Here is a 19,701-nt window from a genome sequence, read left to right on the forward strand (position 1 = left end):
TGTTCTGGAGGTAGATCATAGCTATTGTGGCTAGTAGCTAGCAGTGGGGTGTGGTCAGTGGACTAGCGGGACTAGGCTAGTCCCCTAAATGTTCCATTGGCTCCTACTTCCCAAAGCCTGGGAAGCTTCTGCCCAGGGAAGGAGGCACAATGCACATTTGTGAAATATCAGGACCTTGTGATGTCACATGAGCAACATTCCCCACCCCACCCCGCCCATCGCCCTCGCCTCTGGCCCTATCTGTTCCCCTATGAACAATTTCATTACACAATACTGGGTATTAATACCAATAATTTACAAAGCCTGTGTTGATATTTTTCAGCGGCTACATTGCAGCTCATTCTTAAGCTCTAGTTATCTCCCGCTTGGACTACTGCAATGTGCTCTATGTGGGGCTACCTTTGAAGGTGACCTGGAAACTACAACTAATCCAGAATGCGGCAGCTAGACTGGTGACTGGGAGTGGCTGCCAAGACCATATAACACCAGTCCTGAAAGATCTTCATTGGCTTTTAAAGCCATCCAAGCTGGTGGCCATCACTTCATATTGTGGGAGCAAATTCCATAGTTTAGCTACGTGTGTGCTGTGTGAAGGAATCGGGTGCCTTCTGCTTTGATTATGGTTGCTTTATTAAACACGCAGCTGGGAGGAGTCGCGATGACATTAACTCAGGACATGAAAGCAGTACCAGATATATACGAAGAGCGAGGCGGGCTTGAGGGTCACTCCGAGCTTGGAGACCAATGGAACATGGCGGTATCCTAGAAACAAAGCAAGAAGGAAGATTTTTTCCCCCAAAAAAATGTGCTAAATATAAAATGCACATCCAATAATATATGATGAAGGAAGAAGGAGCTTAAAAAATATATCATGCCATTTTTTAAAAAGTAAATCCGCGCATGTGATGCATACAGACCATGATAGATAGATAGATAGTTTATTACGGCCATAGGCCCACATTCAATACATCATACAGCAGAACAGGTGTAACAAGATAAAATTAATAAATTAAATTACGTTTAAGTCAAGTACATCTCAATCCGTAAGTTTCTAAATTCCATTAAAATAAGAACAATATAGCGCTTAAAGTATCAAGTTATCAATATAATCAATATTATTTAGGCAAAATCAATAATCATAGAGTAATCCATTTTTCTTTTTATAGGCTAATACTGTTATCAGAAATCTGGCAACAGAAAGGGACCTACTCGGATCAGAATCTTGCAATAAATGTATTAGCTGTGTTTCCAAGGAGTCACTGAGATTTCCAATAATAATGCTTTTAAAGCACATTACTTTCTTTGCCCCCAAATCCCCAGTTCTGTAGTTTGCTAAGGATGGAAGGAATCATAATCCTGGGAGGGGTAAACGACAGTTTCCAGGATTCTTGGGGAAGAGGCAGTTATGCGCTTTCAATGTGTTTCAAATGCATGTTGTGGTTGCAGCCATGTTCATACAATCCTTGAGTGTCAGGAAAAAGCACCAAGGCAAAAGCCAGCTCCAGATGGCTGGAATGCAAAACAGGATGTTGTTGTTTTGCACTGTACTGTTGGAGAAAAGGTGGAGCCTATTCTCTGTACTGAGCACCGGATGTTAGCTCAGAGTGTCTTGTGACCTGTGCTGGAAGTACAGGGGTGGAGTTGAGTCTCTTCTGATGGAGTCTGAAGGGAACAGTCACATTTCTATGTACTGATGAGTGACAGGAATAAACATGTAATAAGGACTCCTGTCTGTCTCATTTCTCCTCCCTGGGAGAATGCAGGGAGGGAGAGAGAAGCAGAGAAGCAGAGGGTGTGTTCTTTCTCACGTCTAATGAGAAGAATCGCCGGGTTTGTTTACCTAGCCTGCCGGGGTCGCAGACGGAAGGTAAACACAGTATCTCGCTCAATTGCCTCGGGGGAGGCCAGGTACCTCTGCCTGTGAGCCAAGATACTAACAACTACCTATATGGAAAAGCAAGAGACCAGGTTCTTCCAGAGAGTTAATGCAGCCTTGTCAAAGAAATTGGGTATTGCCCAGTAGAGAATTTGCTTTTTCTCTCTCTGCCACCCCATGGCATGCCCCATTTTCTGGCCCTGTGGATCACTGCCAGATGAGAAATGTCAGTGGAGAGCTCTGAGAGGCCTCCACCCATGGACCTCCTGCTCTGCCCATGGCAGGGGTGTGGACCCTCAGCATCCTACAGCCCCTTGGCCTATGCTCTACGTGGGGCTACCATTGAAGGTGACTTGGAAACTGCAATTAATCCAGAATGCAGCAGCTAGACTGGTGAGTAGGAGTGGCTGCCGAGACCACATAACACCGGTCCTGAAAGATCTTCATTGGCTCCCAGTACGTTTCCGAGCACAATTCAAAGTGTTGGTGCTGACCTTTAAAGCCCTAAATGGCCTCGGCCCAGTATATCTGAAGGAGTATCTCCACCCCCATCATTCTGCCCGGACACTGAAATTCAGCACCAAGGGCCTTCTCGGTAGTGGCACCTGCCCCGTGGAACGCTCTCCCATCAGATGTCAAGGCAATAAACAACTATGTTACTTTTAAAAGACACCTGAAAGTGGCCCTGTTTAGGAAAGTTTATAATGTCTGGCGCCATATTGTTTTTGATATTTGGTTGGAAGCCACCCAGAGTGGCTGAGAAGGCCCGGCCAGATGGGCGGGGTATAAGTAATAAATTATTATTATTATTATTGGCCACCCTCCCAGCAACTATGATTGCTTCTTAAGAGACCTATGTGTCCCCTGCAGAACACACAGAGTATTGCATAATATTGAGATCTGGCCCTCCAGTTCTCCCCAGGCCACACACACTCTGCAGACACAGCTCCTACTGGCCCTGTTTTGTAACCCCATTGAATGGTTGAAATGTATCTTCTGAAGGTGCCTTCTGCTTGCCTGAGTGAAGGAGAGAGAGAGAGGTGAGTGTATGGTTCCGGAGTGGGAGACATCACAAGGGCCAAAGCTGACCCTCCAGGTCTCTCTGTCTGGTCCTCAGAACTCTCCCCAGTCCACACCTCTCAATGGCCCTGTTCGCCTCCCAGGTGCTTTTGCCTGGCTGCAATGTGTTCTTAAACACTCACAATGCCTCTTGCTTGTCTGAATGGACAAGGTCCATTGTAGAAATTAGCCTTCCATATAAGGTAAAAATTGCATCCATGTGGCCCCTGGAAGGTTGCCCAGGAAGGAATATGGTCCTCAAGCTGAAAAATGTTCACTACTTCTGTCATAGAAGGAAAAGTTGTTTTGATCTTGCAAAATAAAAAAGAAAGTTGTCTAACTATTTTGCTTCTCCGTTTCTTTTGGCACTCTTGACAGTAGAGATTTACTTTAGCTTTCCCAGAAAATCATCCTTGTATGCCATTTAAAGTAATAATCTCTCTTTATTTTGTACTGCTAACTTCATACTGGTAGATTTGAATGCATTTTTATTTGTGGTTTTCCTGTGCCTTGATACTGATAAATAGACATCTTCCTCTTCCATAATAGCATTGCTAGATTTAGTCTGACAGCACATAGACTTTGTTGTCTTGTTAGAAACTAAATATTTCAAGACGGTCCATGTAGCCTGAAATACAGCTTAATAATTCTATGGATATTTCATTGGGTTGTGGATATAATATTAAACTCAAATAAATATTTTATAAACTTATTTTATGTGGGAGTTTTTTAAAAAAATAAATAAATATTGTAGCTACAAAACAAGTATGGACCCGTTTGATGGATTTCTATCGCACGAACTTTTAAATTCTCCTAAAATGACTATATTGATTTAAAGGCTGCCTTTGTCTATGGCTGATTTGGCTAATTTAATTCCTCTCTACAAAACTGTAATCAAGTTATTTCACCCCAGTCTAGAGCTCTGTAGCCACTCCAGCAATAGGGCAGCTGTATCAGAACAGAGGGACCACATGTGCAAAATTGTCTCAAACTCCACAATGAACAGGGAGACCCATGCATGCACAAATATTGTGTGTGTGAATGCTGACTTCTCCCATCCCTGCTTAATCTTACCTTTATTCAGGCTCATAACTGGCAAAGTAAATTGACCAAGGAAGTCATTTGCAGTTAGTGCCATCTGATCTTCTAAAACAAAGCGTATTAAGGCAAGATCGGGAACATTGATGTTAAACGTGAATGTTTCATTCCATCTAGGATTCAAAGCTGCAAGAAACAGGAGGGGAAATCTAGTTGTTGGACATGCATTTTTGAACAGAGCTCCGCTGAACATCTTACCCAAGTTCATGGTGTATTAGACTTACCATTGTTCTTTATGACAGAAGTCTGCTGTTTATTCATATCTCCAGGAACTCCATGAATCTCTATCTTGACTACAGGATCAGCCTTATTACTCTTGGATAGGTTGCTTGGTGGCAGTTGGCAACCACTGATAATCTACATAAAGGAAATCAGCCACCAGCATGAATGAATTGCTCAAATTACAGAGATACGTTCCCACAAGAATCCACTTTGAGACTTCTCCTTTCACTGTTGGAAGATCTGAAGTGGCGCTGGTGCCTCTGGAGATGCTGAACTCAAGGTGCCTGCTTGTCTGCCCACTCCCCTTTTTCTGTCTACACATGTTCACCCCACACACTTAAAGAGAACTAGTGTGGAATGGCAGCACACTCTGTGTCGCTGAATAAAAGAATCCCCGCGACGGGGTGAGCTCCCGTTGCTCGGTCCCAGCTCCTGCCCACCTAGCAGTTCAAAAGCACACCAGTGCACGTAGATAAATAGGTACTGCTCCAGCGGGAAGGTAAACGGCATTTCCGTGCACTGCTCTGGTTCGCCAGAAGTGGCTTAGTCATGCTGGCCACATGACCCGGAAGCTGTCTGCAGACAAACGCTGGCTCCCTCAGCCTATAGAGTGAGATGAGCACGCAACCTCAGAGTCATCCGCGACTGGACCTAACAGTCAGGGGTACCTTTATGGTTACCTTTTACTGCACTGACATTGATTCACTCTACCTTTTTCTGCTTTTGCTCTTGTTGCAACAACAACATGGGATTGTATCTAGGTAAGAATTACTCAGAATAACTCTAAGTAGGTCTACTCTAAGTAGGACGAGCATGGGAGACAACTCATCATCATTATTTTTTAACAACAATATTGCTGGTGTGGTTATAGTATGGGGGTAGACAGCCCCAGCATCAAATGATGGAGGGCACTCTCTGAATTTCTGAATTTACAAATTTCGCATGATACAACCCCAGCCAACATGGCCAATGGTCAGAAGTGATGGGAGTTGTAGTCCAGCAACCTCTGGACTACAAGCGGCGAAAGTTCACAGTCCAATTCAACCCTGGGATGAGAGCTTTGAAAATGCCACATAAATAAATACTACAGCACTCCACGGTGTCATCCTTTTTAAGTCTCTTGAGATTTTCAGAATTACAACCATTAGCCCTACTAAGAAGATTGCTATAGCATGGATCCCTATACAGCGTTCAATCTTTCTCCTACTGTCAACAACAGGAGTCATCCATTAACTGCTGCGGAAGGAGGAAAAACATCCATAAGTATATATGATTTAAATGCTTTAGAAAAGATTCACTTTACCATAAATATAAAAATAAGATGTTATAAAATCTGCAGAACACAGAATCGTCCAGGACCAATATTGTATATCACAAAATGTATAGGCATAGACCCCCATAGTGCTTCGGTGATACCTATATCTCAAACACTTTCTTGCTTCATATGATTCACTAACTTTCAAATTATACTTTGGAGAACTTTGGGAGTTTCTCAGAAGCTTGTGAGGGGTTTCTTAATCAGATGAATCATAATGGCAGATTACCAAAACCTCAAAGTTTTTTTGTTTTTTTTAAAAAACAAACAAACTATGATGCAATAATTCATTAATCCAATGAAGCTGAATGTTGAAAAATTCAGGATAGATAAAAGGAAGTGCTTTTTCACACAGTGTATAGTTAAACTGTGAATCTCAATAGCACAAGAGGCACTGAAGGACACCAAGTTGGCTGGCTTTAAAAGTGGGTTAGACAAATTCATGGAGGACAAGGCTATTGATGTCTATCTTCCACTTCTACTTGTCAGCTGTATTATGACTCTTAATGCATTAGGGTTGTCCTGCCTTTGAATATGGAGGTTCTTTTTCACCAATACTCTTTGATAGACCAATTCTCCACAAATTAGTCCAACCTCTTCTTACAAATCTCCAAGGAAGGAAAGTCCACCGCCTCTCATGGAAGACTGTTCCACTGCTGAATCCTTCTTACTGTCAGAAAGTTCTTCCTGCTATTTAGTCAGAATCTCCTTTCTTGTAACTTGAATTCATTGGTTGGGGCCCTAGCCTCTGGAGCAGGAGAAAACAAGCTTGCTTCATCCTCCATGTGACAGCCCTTGAGATGTTTGAAGATGGCTATCACATCTTCTCTTTACCCAGGCTAAACATACCAATTCCCTCAACCATTTCTTATGGAGGAGGGAGAAAAATATCTGGCCTTGTTTAACATGCATTTCTTTTTTTAAAAAATGGTGAACAAAATCTTTGTTTAAGGTTGGCAAGATGGGAAGAGAATGCTTATTCTGTAGCCAGACCAACCCCTCCCCCCCAAAAAAACCCCACACACTGCACACCGCTGGTATTTAATAACCTGTCAAATGTCTTTGATAACTATTTGCAGCTTGCTGGCCACAGAATTTATAGTATTTGAGGTATTTTCAACAACAAGCATAGGAGAGTACCAGGAAATATTATAGATAATAAATCAAACCTGTTTGATTTATTTTTGTTCAAACAGGCAATTTTCCAGAACCATCTCTGTACATGAATATCACAGCTTGCCCTGAAAGGTTTAATTCAATTTGCCTCTCTCTATTTTCAACATGCTACAGTAATGTTCTAAATTGCAGCTGAAGAATGACCTAGGTGTACTGAGAACGAGATCCTTGTAAATAACAGTATTTAATGAGGCTCCCTTGTAAGCAAAATGCCAGAATTTTTGGAAAGTTCAGTTTCGTTCTTGGATGCTGCAAATTAGATTTAATCCCAATCCGGGGATATATTGTAGCTAGGGGGCTAGAGAGGGTAAACTGCAACTATAACCCCTGCATTCCTAGCCCTATTGAATTCAGTGGGACTTACTTCAGAGTTGGGATCTAATAAGGTATCATTTTCCATGCTGCTCTGCGTGCTTTGCATGCAGAATTGTTTCTGTTCTGCTGCAGTCGGTCTTCTGCCAAAAACTACATTATTTGTCTCGCTATCCATGGTGGCAAAATTTACATAAGTTACCTAATTAATTAGATAAATCGCATCAGTTATGTTGTGATGATGTTATTCCACCCCCTTCATTTCCATGCAAAGGAAACACAAAACCAATGGGGGGAACATAAACAATTATGTATTATTTACAGACTGGCAGCAAAAACAGCAGCTAATACCAATTGTACTTGCTGAATTGGTTTCTCTTCCAGACATGGGATAAGTAAGTGAACAATGGCTGTTTCTGCTCCTGTTTCTGAATTCTCTGACATCCCTAGTTTTGAGTAGGCATGATTAGGGTTGCAACCTTAATGCCCACAGAAAACTCTGCCTCGAGGAAGGGTTTCCCAGTTCAGAACTGCCCTGCTGGATCAGATCCATAGCTGTCAACTTTTCCCTTTTCTTGCAAGGAATCCTATTCGGAATAAGGGAATTTCCCTTTAAAAAAGGGAAAAGTTGACAGCTATGATCAGACCAAAGATCCATCTAGCATTCTGCTTCCAAGCACAGCCAACTGCATGTTTCTGTGAAGATCACAAGTTGGCCGTGAAGCAAGTGCTAGGTCATGGGCAACAGTCTGGAGAAATTCAGGAGCTGGGAAATGAGAGGCTGGAGTAAAAATTAAGAAAGATCCAGCAGCAACAGAGAAGTGGGCCAAAGAACAAGCTAGGAGACCAAAGAATTATCAGGATGCAAGAGAAAGAATTCTGAAGGCAGGGACCCGGATGAAGAGGGAAAATACAAGATACAGGTGGTGCTCAGGCAGATCTTGCTGCTCAAGCAAGGTTTAGCTTGAGAAAAGAGGCTCTCTAAACTCTCTTCTGTCCAGAAAGATCTAGAGATCAGCCTGAGTGGGCAGAGTCAATCCAGAAGGTCAGTCTGAGATGGTTGCCAATTGCAGTTCAACAGTGGGGCAGCCACATGGGTTCCAGTAGTTCCTGGCACTGTACCTCCAGCACCTTTTTTTGGTTTCAGTCACTGGTATGCAAATGTACATACCCTGAACATAAAGCCTGTACTTCTGAATATGGAGCCCCCATTTAGCTCTCATGATTAAGGCCGCTCCTAAAATTATTGCATTCTTCTTAGTTCAAAGTCTGCTGTTTAAATCCATGGGTTGTATTACTTCTATTACTATTACTCCTACTCACAAGTATACCCATTGAAATTAATGGATACAACTAATTTAGGTCTATTAATTTCAGTGGATCTGTTCTGAACATGGATAGAAGGATCTGTCAATTCTGGTTTTCCCCATTTGTCACTGTACCAGTCTTACATTCAGTTCTCCACGTTTCTACAGAAATCTGGGAAAATTCATCTGCTTTTTTCTCCCCATAAACACAGTTTTGTATGCAGTTTTGCAAGCAATTTCCCCTAATATGGTTCGTTTTGTATGTTATTCTCCCTAATGTGTTTATTTTCATGCACATTCTCCCCAAATATATGCATTCTGTACACATTGTCTGATTGCACAACTACACTGCAAAATGAGATAAGTGAAAATTTTGAGGAATAGGTTTGCATCTTTAGGTAAAGCTGGGAAAGTCTCCTGTCTGGATGCTATCAGTGCAGACCTTGCATGGGAACCTGCGGCCTTCCAAATGTTGCTGGCCTACAACTGCCATCAACCTTGATGAACTGGGTCCATAGGCACCAAATTCAGGGAGCCCTGGGGGCCAGGGCACCCACAAAAAACCCCTGTGGGTGCTTGGCCCCATCCCTACCACCACTGAACAGCCCACTGCCTGCCACTGGCCCACCACCACTATGCACCTTCCACTGAAATGAAGGTGATAGTCCTAGCAGCTAGTGGGGTTAAAACAGAACAGGACTGAGCCAATGGGGAAGTCCACTGTGAGCTGTCCAGGGTGCTGATCACTGCTTAGAAAGAGATGCACTGCACTGCCTTTGCTGGTTGGATTTGAAAAGAACTTAACCATGCTTGACTAGACTTACCCAGCTTCCCTCAGCAGCACAGGGTAGGGATTTTACCTGTGGGCACATGGGCCAAGAGTCACCAGTCATGTACAAGTGAGATGTTTAACCAATAATGAATTTCTGATTACCGTATTTTTCGCCCTATAAGACGCACTTTTCCCCCTCCAAAAATGGAGGGGAAATGTGTGTGCGTCTTATGGGGCGAATGCAGGCTTTCGCTGAAGCCTGGAGAGTGAGGGGGGTCGGTACACACCGACCCCTCTCGCTCTCCAGGCTTCAGGAAGCTATCCGCTAGTTGTGGGAGATGCAGCTCTCCCAGGGCTAGCGGAGAGCTTGCCTGCACCCAGAAGCTTGGGGCGCGCTGAGCTCCGCACGCCCCAAGCTTCGGGATTAGCGCAGCGGTCCGCTAGCCCTGGGAGAGCCGCGCGGCTCTCCCAGGGCTAGCGGACTGCTTGCCGGCACCCAGAAGCTTGGGGCACGCTGAGCTCCACACGCCCCAAACTTCAGGATTAGCGCAGCACTCCGCTAGCCCTGGGAGAGCCGCGCGGCTCTCCCAGGGCTAGCGGAGACCTTGCCGGCACCCAGAAGCTTGGGGTGTGCTGAGCTCCGCTTCGGGATTAGCGCATCGCACCTGGGGGGGAAATATTTTTTTTTCCTTTATTTCCCCCCAAAAAAACTAGGTGCGTCCTATGGGCCGGTGCATCTTATGGGGCGAAAAATACGAGATATTTATATATATATATATATATATATATTTGCTTTCGTAGATTTTCACGGGTACAGGAATGCAGGTTTTGGTGTCTTCGGGTGTCTTCCCGTGTAAGAGTCGGGGTGTCTGTGCGATGTTTCGACGAGGTCTCACTCGTCATCTTCAGGCTGGTGCTTTCGGCTTCTTGTTACTGGAACAGAGCAGAATCTAGTGTTTGAGTTCCTATAAATACTGTTGAGGGGTGTGGTGTATAGCCTCCAACGTTCTGGGCAGAGAGGAAGTTCCTAATATTCAGAATATCACTCATGAAATCACTCAAGATATCCCTCAAGTAATTAAGGAACAAAAGAAGAAGAGGCACACTAATCTAGGAACTTCCTCTCTGCCCAGAACGTTGGAGGCTATACACCACACCCCTCAACAGTATTTATAGGAACTCAAACACCAGATTCTGCTCTGTTCCAGTAACAAGAAGCCGAAAGCACCAGCCTGAAGATGACGAGTGAGACCTCGTCGAAACGTCGCACAGACACCCCGACTCTTACACGGGAAGACACCCGAAGACACCAAAACCTGCATATATATATATATATATATATATTGTTGTTGTTGTTGTTGTTTAGTCGTGTCCGGCTCTTCGTGACCCCATGGACCAGAGCACGCCAGGCACTCCTGTCTTCCACTGCCTCCCGCAGTTTGGTCACTCATGTTTGTAGCTTCGAGAACACTGTCCATCCATCTCGTCCTCTGTTGTCCCCTTCTCCTTGTGCCCCCCATCTTTCCCATCTTTCCCAACAACTGTCTTTTCCAGGGAGTCTTCTCTTCTCATGAGGTGGCCAAAGTATTGGAGCCTCAGCTTCAGGATCTGTCCTTCCAGTGAGCACTCAGGGTTAATTTCCTTCAGAATGGATACGTTTGATCTTCTTGCAGTCCATGGGTCTCTCAAGAGTCTCTTCCAGCACCATAATTCAAAATTCATATATATATATATATCCTTGCTTAGGAGAAGAAAGGTAAAGGTTAAAGGTAAAGGACCCCTGTACGGTTAAGTCCAGTCAAAGGCGACTATGAGGTTGCAGTGCTCATCTTGCTTTTAGGCCAACACCAAGGAAACACCATAGTAGACACTGACTCCCAGTCAGTCAAGATGGACCAGTCACTATATACAAACAGTGCTTGCAAGAAAGGTTGTGTGTATTCGCCTCTACATTTATATGCATATGTAGGTAAAAAGGTAAAAGACCCCTGTATGGTTAAGTCCAGTCAAAGGCGACTATGAGGTTGCAGTGCTCATCTCGCTTTTAGGCCAAGGGAGCAGAGCCGGCGTTTGTCCACAGACAGCTTTCCAGGTCATGTGGCCAGCATGACTAAACCACTTCTGGCACAACAGGACACTGCGATGGAAACTAGAAATGCCATTTACCTTCCTGCTGCAGCGGTACCCATTTGTCTGCTTGCTCTGGTATGCTTTCTTTTATTATTATTTATTATTAATAATAATATTTTTATTAAAGTTTTATAATTACAAATATCATGTACCATAATCCAATCCTACCTTTACATTCCCACCCTCCCCCCGGCTTCCCTCATTTCCCCCTTCTGGTTTGTTACATTGTTTGTTGTATTCTGCATGTATATCTACTATTAAATGTTGTTGCATTGTCATCCTCCATTTTGAAATTCAATAAAGTTGTGAAAGTTTATTCAAATCTTGACAATGAGTCCATTTCTTTTTGTTGTTTCTGCAAATATCTTGTAAAAAATTCCCATTCCTTTTTAAAGTCACTGTTGTTTTTTTCGCTCTGGTATGCTTTCGAACTGCTAGGTTGGCAGAAGCTGGGACAGAGCAACGGGAGCTCATCCCATCACACACATTCAAACTGCTGACCTTCTGATCAGCAAGCCCAAGAGGCTCAGTGGTTTATAAAACATAAGTATCATATATGAATGATAAGTAAAAGGTGGAATGAAACCTTCTTACCCTTACTGTAAGTGTAAGTGCTCTGAATTTCATGTTTACGTCATGTGGGTTGAAGTCTGTGTCTCTCTTTCTCAGGAATTCTGGTTTTAAGACATAACCAGAGCCACCATTGTCCAAATACTTTCCGTTTAGTAGATCCATCTGTACTCCGGGTGTCTGGAAGTTTAAGGCCACTGTAAGCGGGGAAAGAGATATTTTCAGTTGCATACAAGGTATTGTGTGAGCAGTTGTTATTTTTAAATGCAACTGAAGTAATGACTGATTTTCAGAAATATTTTCCCCTTACACACACACACACACACACACACACACACACCAGGATCTGATGAAACACACACATACAGAGACATTGAAAAAACAAATGGTGGTGATGAAACTGCAAGGGCTGGGCCTCTGAATTTTTGGTGCATGCAATGATCACATACCCCAACACTTGCACATTTTGCTCTATGCACCTATATCAGCACATGCTTGTAGCCTCTTTGCCTGGCAGCTTAGATGTGGGACTCTGGCTCCTGTGCACATCTCATGGGGATCGTGGGATAACATACCTCCCCAGTCTTTAAAATGCAGTTCAGAAAACCTCTTGATGGTTTTAAAATCTATCCTATGCAACTGCTCCATGGGGCACAGAGCTAGGGAAAACTTCCTAGAGGCTAGAAGGGTGTTTGCATGTGTATCCAGAGCACTGTGGGAGCTGCTGTAAGTGCATGTTTTTGCCAGTAAAGAATTAACTATCAGATGTGTACCTTTCTTGGCTGGGGGTGTCTAGGGCAGAACGGGGTGGAGCAACAATTCTAAATTTCAACTTTGTACAGCAGCCTAGTTTCTACACATGTGGATGGCTCAGTTGGTTACAGCGTGATGCTGATAATGCCAAAGTTGCAGGTTTGATCCCTGTCTGGGACAGCTGCATATTCCTGCATTGCAGGGGGTTGGACTAGATTAGCCTGAGATGAACCCTACAATTCTATGAGCCTATGATTCCTCTCTAACCTCCATCCAGAGAACCAAGAGTCATTATCAGTGTTCAAGGGTATGTTCCTGCAAGGCACTTGGAGTGTGAAGCAGGGCTGGGCTGGGGTGGGGTCTGGGGAGGGTTTTGAGGACCAGATAATGGAGAACCATATTTGGCCGCTGGGCATGAGGTTACCCATCCCTGTCCATTAGTTTGGCAGCCACTGCAGAAAGAGCATTCCTAGTAGTGCCACCTGGACTAGGTAACACCTTAAGTCAGAAGATTGTCCCTTTCAAATGGGATTTAAAGACCTGTTGTGCTTAAAAGGTGCACAGAAGCAGCCTTGTGCCAAGTTAAACCATTTGTCCATCTAGCCTAGTACTGTCCATTTTTTCTCCCCTTGGCAGTCCAATATCTTAAGCAGAGAAAGCTATTTTCCATTACCTGCTATAAGAACCTTTTAGCTGGAGATGCCAAAGTTGGATTTTCTGTCTGTTTAGACAATCTTTCGATCTTTAATTTGCCTAATTGATTTCATCTAGATTTACTGGCTGCTGTTTAGCTTCTCTCTGCTTGGCATTCTTTTTGGTAGTTTTATTGTTCTGTTTAGGTTGTGTTTTGTTTCATTGGGTGTTCTGTTGCTGGAGAATACTTCAAAGCGAGGTCATAAATTAAATAAAACTAGATAGGTAAGGTAGATATTTCCACCACAACCTCCTCATCTATCCTGTAAATCAGCCTTCATTAACCTGGCACTCTCCAGCTGTTTTGGATTGCAACTCATGTCAACCTCAGCCAGCATGACCACGCAGGCTGAAGCTGATGGGAGTTCAAGTTGAAAACATCTGGTGGGCACCACATGGGTAAAACTTTAATCTGTTAGGCATTTAAATGGAACAGAGATTATAATAAATATAGGTGACAGTTTGACCTTAAGACTGCAGTCTTGTTGCAGTTTTGCTTGGGAGGAAGATCACATCTATGCTATGCATTTAAAGGACATTTAACACACATGGCTTCCTCCAATAATCCCAGGAACTGTTGTTTATCCCCTCACAGAGCTACTATTGCCAAACATCTCAAAAGCCTACAGTTTCCATGGGGTTGTTTTTTCAGCCATGTGCTTCAATTGTGTTTTAGACAGCAGGTGTAGATGCGGTCAAAGTCTCATTGAGCTTGAGGGAACATACTTCCAACTCAACATACATGCATAGCTTCAACATTCACAAGGGACTGACTCTCTCTCCCTCTCTGAGACTGTAGTGCTATTCCCATTATACAAGGCTGATGATTGGCAGCATGCGGACAAGCTCAAAATAGTTATATCTCAAAGGGCAAAACTCTTTGGTTCAGAACCTTTTTAATTTCATAGAAATAGAGTCACTCCTTCCGCATGTCACCCATTCAGTTCTGGGTGCTGCAGTGACATTTACAAATCATCCAATTTCCTGCAATGCCGGCTGCCTGAGTCCTGAGTGGCACTCAATAAATGATCCTTTCATGCCAGGAAACTGTCCACTGCCAACAATGCAGCCAGTCAAAGCTTTTAGAGGCAAGGAGTTAATATCACCAAACAGATCACTTTATCTTTTGTTATGCATTACACACATGCCATTAAAGAGGAGCGAAAAATGAAAGCAATGAGCAGGAAGAGATGTAATTAGTATTTTTGTTCTTCCCCCCAACTGCCGCAGGATGAAACAAAGTACATGGCTTCATATAATGAATTTGTTGTTACATTTCCCATTGCAATGACAAACAAGTTAAGACATAAACATTAGGCAGTGTGCTACAGGAAGAGGACTTAGACATCTGTTTGGGAGGCCAGCACGGCATATTTTTGAGCATGAGGGATTGCAATTTTGACTCAGCCATATGTCCGCTATCATCAAGGCTGCATTCAGGTCAGGCTGGGGAACCTTCCACTCTCCATAAATTACTGGACTACAACTCCCATCAGGCCCAGCCAGCATGATGATGGCAGTTGCAGTCCACCACATCTCCGCCTCTTTCCAGCCTCTTCTTTCAAGCAGATTGGATGCTTTCATTTCTGATTTTAAACCATGTACAGCCTTCCATGGCATCCAAATTGAGGCAACTCCCCTTTATGAGTAATGCTCATATCATGGCTTCAGAACCCGGCTTGTGCTGGGACCATAGTTTACACAAACCATGGTTTCCTGAGTTCAAATGTCACAGGGAACTGTGGTTAGTCTGTTACAAAAAGATACTTTGCACATCCCCCTGTGCACAAAGAGAGGAGAAGGACCACATGATCCACCCTGCCCCGACTCTCCACTATGGTTCTCCATTACATCTCAGACTGGCCAATGTGTTTGATGCTTCTTTGCTTTACTGTCTCCAGGTGTGTAGAATCTTTGGCTCTCCCAATGCTGCTGAAATATCACTCTCATCAACTCTCGCCATTGGCTATACTTTCTGGAGCTGATCAGAGTTCTAGTTTAGCAATATCTGAAGCGACAGAAGTTCCACACTCCTACCTTAACCTCATTGCCCTCCTCAGCCCTCTGGCCTGTGACTGCAACCCAAAAGCACTCAAGATTCCAATATATGTCAGTCCCCAACCCACTTTCATCCATGTGAGACGTTATCAAATCTAAGCCATATATCTAAACCTATTTTGGTGTTTCATGCATGCAAACACATCACATAAAATTAGATGGAAAAGCCTACCCATTTGGCACCCAACGTTCCAGAATTCTTGTGGATCATAATTTGAAGAGTCTGTCCTGGTTCCTTTGGGGTAGATTCTTGTAATGAAGTTTGTTGTGTGCGCAATGAAGTCAGGAGCTGCAAAGAGGGATGGTGCACATATTTTATTAAAAAGTACAAAATTTTAATATTTCAAAGGTAAGATAATTTGATGTGTGTTTGTGGCAAAGTCACCATGCAATATTCATGCCCACAATGCTACACAATATTTCCTTACATCTCTTCTATGAACTCATATTCAAAAATAACACTTTTTTAAAAAACAAAAAACATAACCATAAATCTAGCCCTGGAAATCAACATAACCATGAACCAGATCAAGGATAGAGTCCACTGGAAGAAATCTCAACTCTGATTTAAAAATAAGGCTGTAGTCCATATGGTCACAGGGAGAACATGTAAAAACGTGCCTGTTGTTCAAAACAAACAAGGAGAAAGCGTATGTTCAAGCGAAGGTTCAGTTCTATTGTTTTCAAAAGGGAGGGTAAGTATGCACTAAACTCTCCCCCACTGGAAATGATGTGATTTATTATTGTTTATTTTATTCAATTATCACTGCATTTATATCCCACTTTTCCTCCAAGGAGCTCAAGGTTATCCCCCTCACCATTTTATCCTCACAACAATACTGTGAGAGGATGGTGAGGCATTCCTGCTCCTTCCAGCTCTCATCTCCTGCAGCCCAACTTATGATGTAGCTTCCTGGGATTCCAGCTGCTGCCATGATGGCAACCAAGTGATCCAGCAGGGTGCTCCCTTGTGCAGAAGTGGGCACTTCTGCATTCTAGTCCCCAGCATAGCTCTATTCTGAAAGAAGTCTCGAGAGCCATAGAAATGGACAAGAATGTAAACAGAATGTCTGTACCCCATAAATGGACATAAATCTCATATCAGGAATCACAAGACAGAGAAACCAGTAGGAGAACACTTCAATCTCCCAGGACATCCTATACAAGATCTCAAAGTAGCTGTCTTATTACAAAAGAATTTCAGAAATAGTCTGGAAAGAGAAGTTGCTGAATTGCAACTTATTACCAAACTAAAACCATGGAGAGACCTGGTCTGAATATAGACATTGGATTCTTATCTCATTATACATGATATAGCTATTTTTAGCCATCTCGCCCCTTGATTTTTCCTGTAAGACCAATTGCAGTCGTTAACAGTCGTCAACAGGTTTACCACATCTATCAGCCAATCACCCGTTCCCACCACCCTTCTGAGTAATACCCCTCTCCACCCTCTCACTATATATAAGGGTCTGGTGACTTCTGTTTCAGTGTATCTGAAGAAGTGTGCATGCACACGAAAGCTCATACCAATAACAAACTTAGTTGGTCTCTAAGGTGATACTGGAAGGAATTTTTTTATTTTGTTTTGACTATGGCAGACCAACACAGCTGCCTACCTGTAACTGTACCCCATAGAGAACTCTTTCACTACAGGCATAGCTATAGGAAAGTGAGGCCTACAATTGGCCAGAGATATATTCCTTACCGAAGAAGGTTCTTGACTTTCTCCTGCTGCTTTGCACTTTGCAGCACGCATGGAAGTGGATACAGTGAGTATCTCATCGGATCAGTGTGTGCAAGAGCCCAGACACCCCTGTAAGTGCCCTTTCCATTTGGTCAACCTTAGCTGGAATCCAACATGGCGGCAACAGCTTGGCCGCGAACCACCTGGGATGGCCTCACAACCCACCTGCGGATGCCAGCCCACTGGCTGAAGATCGATAATGTAAACCTTTCAACCACCAGACTATTAGAGAAATGAACTAAGGATAAATTCTGAATTCCATTATAGCTCCCACTCCACAAAACAAATGTTGTGATTATGCAAACTGCAGGAGGCCCAATTTGCATCATTTATTCCAGTTCGAGGGAGGGGTTGTTTAAGTGGGTGATTTGAGAAGCCCCGAGAATCATAATTTTTGCTACAATTTCTAGGCAATCCATCTCTCTCTGCTTCCGGTGCTGTGCTATGTCTCAGCCAGGAACTCTTGATATGAAATGGGAATCCCTATGAGATGCAGCAGCAACCAACATATGAGCCTGTGCTATTTTTTTTACTCATTTGAAATATTTATAGCCTGCGCTTCTGATTAAAAGCCTCCAAGGTGGCTTGCAACAACCACTAAATAAATCCTGCACAATATTAAAATGAAAAGGATACAATTATTTAAAATGGCAACAGCAGAAGTTATGAGTATAAATGAAGCAGGAAACAGGGGTGGGCAGATGAGTCCATTTCACATATATTCATTATTTGCAAGTCTTTTCCATCCAGTTTCAGCCTCAGTCAAAGAGTGTTTAGAAATGTGTGTTTTGTTAGGAAAGGCATTCCAGAATATATATGTTGTTGTTGTTGTTGTTGTCTAGTTGTATCCGACTCTTCGTGACCCCATGGACCAGAGCACACCAGGCACTCCTGTCTTCCACTGCCTCCTGCAGTTTGGTCAAACTCATGCTGGTAGCTTTGAGAACACTGTCCAATCATTTCATCCTCTTGTCCCCTTCTCCTTGTGCCCTCCATCTTCCCCAACATCAGGATCTTCTCTTCGCATGAGGTGGCCAAAGTATTGCAGCCTCAGCTTCAGGATCTGTCCTTCCAGTGAGCACTCAGGGCTGATTTCCTTCAGAATGGAGAGGTTTGATCTTCTTGCAGTCCATGGGACTCTCAAGAGTCTCCTCCAGCACCATAATTCAAAAGCATCAATTCTTCGGCAATCAGCTCTCTTCATGGTCCAGCTCTCACTTCCATACATCACTACTAGGAAAACCATAGCTTTATATACATTCCAGAATATATATATAAAGAACATATACTGTTCTTTTTTTCTTTAAAAAATGTTTAGGGGTACTCTCATTTTCCTACTCATATTGAAATACTGCCCCTCAATGAGGCCAAACTTAGATTCACAAAATGTTTAGAGGTATGCGTACCCCTGTGTCCTACCAGAAAAAAGCACTCCGTGTGTGGGGGGGGGAGAAAGAGGGGTAGAAATAGAGATAGAGATAGAGATAGAGATAGAGATAGAGATAGAGATAGAGATAGAGATAGAGATGATAGAAATAGAGATAGAGATAGAGAGATATTCTTGCCTGCACCCCTTACCATAAATGCCCCAGGGCAGGTTATAACAAAGTAGTACAGAATTATAACATTGATGGCGCCCCCGGGTTTCTCCGTCCTCCACCAGTATTGGACTGGGGGGGAGGGGTGGCATTATTAATCCGGGAAGATTGTCCTTTCAGGGCTCTACCATTGCCATTGATCCCTGGCATTGAATGTGTTGGCCTAGTGTGGGGCTCCGAGGAGAGCTTGGCTGTCTGGCTGGTGTACCGGCCACCTAGCGCACCAGCAGCCACCCTGTCAGGCCTGCTGGAGGCGGTGGCCGGCTGGGCCTTGGAGTTCCCTAACCTATTGGTATTGGGGGACTTCAACATCCATGCTGATGCCACTCCCTCCTCACAGGCTCTGGACCTGGTGTCTTCCATGGCAACACTAGGGCTCTCCCAGTTTGTTTCGGGCCCCACACATCAAGCAGCCCACACGCTGGATCTGATCTTTGGTGTAGGTATAGATGTGATCATGTCTCCTTCGATGAAGGTGCCATGGTCTGATCACTACGCTCTGAAAGCCAGGATTGACTTCCCACCCCCACCCTGCTTAGGTGGCGAGCCGATTTGGGCTCGCCCGCAGAGGCTGATGGACCCTGATAGATTCCGCCAAACCTTGCGGGACCTTGCTCCCCCTGGCGACTCATTGACTGAGCTTGTTGAGGGCTGGAATACCCAACTCCTGGCAGCCATCGATGAGATCGCACCTAAGCGCCCTCTGCGACCCCGCAGAAACCGGGCTCCCTGGTTTACCGAGGAGCTCCGGAAAATGAAGCAGGACCTCAGACGGCTAGAGCGAGTATGGCGGGGTGCCCGTGACGGAGCCTCAAGAACATCTTATAGGGCTTTTATGAAAACCTACGAGATGGCGGTGAAGGCTGCTAAGAAGTCATACTTCTCGGCCTCCATTGCATCCGCTAGCTCTCGCCCAGCGCAATTATTTAGTATAATCAGGTCTTTAACGTCCCTTGAGGGACAGCCAAATTTAAATAACAATTTGACACACAGTTGTGAGGCATTTGTGAGCTTT

The 19,701-nt window shown here is 43.9% G+C and overlaps 1 protein-coding gene across 1 annotated transcript in view; it reads right to left on the reverse strand.

Annotated features, from left to right (window-relative positions):
• Positions 1-612: 612 nt before the first annotated feature.
• LOC309541276 (1-phosphatidylinositol 4,5-bisphosphate phosphodiesterase zeta-1-like) overlaps positions 613-19,701 on the reverse strand; it is a 47,053-nt gene continuing 27,964 nt past the window's right edge. Inside the window, exons 9-13 of the mRNA XM_082238937.1 lie at positions 15,514-15,630; positions 11,862-12,034; positions 4,258-4,390; positions 4,010-4,159; positions 613-762 (exon numbers count right to left, since the gene is read on the reverse strand). Of these exons, the coding sequence (XP_082095063.1) occupies positions 665-762; positions 4,010-4,159; positions 4,258-4,390; positions 11,862-12,034; positions 15,514-15,630 (671 nt within the window). The 3' untranslated portion in view covers positions 613-664. The remainder of the gene's footprint in view (positions 763-4,009; positions 4,160-4,257; positions 4,391-11,861; positions 12,035-15,513; positions 15,631-19,701) is intronic.

This window comes from Podarcis vaucheri (assembly GCF_965113315.1).
Source record: "Podarcis vaucheri genome assembly, chromosome: 10".
Classification (NCBI taxonomy): Eukaryota; Metazoa; Chordata; class Lepidosauria; order Squamata; family Lacertidae; genus Podarcis; species Podarcis vaucheri.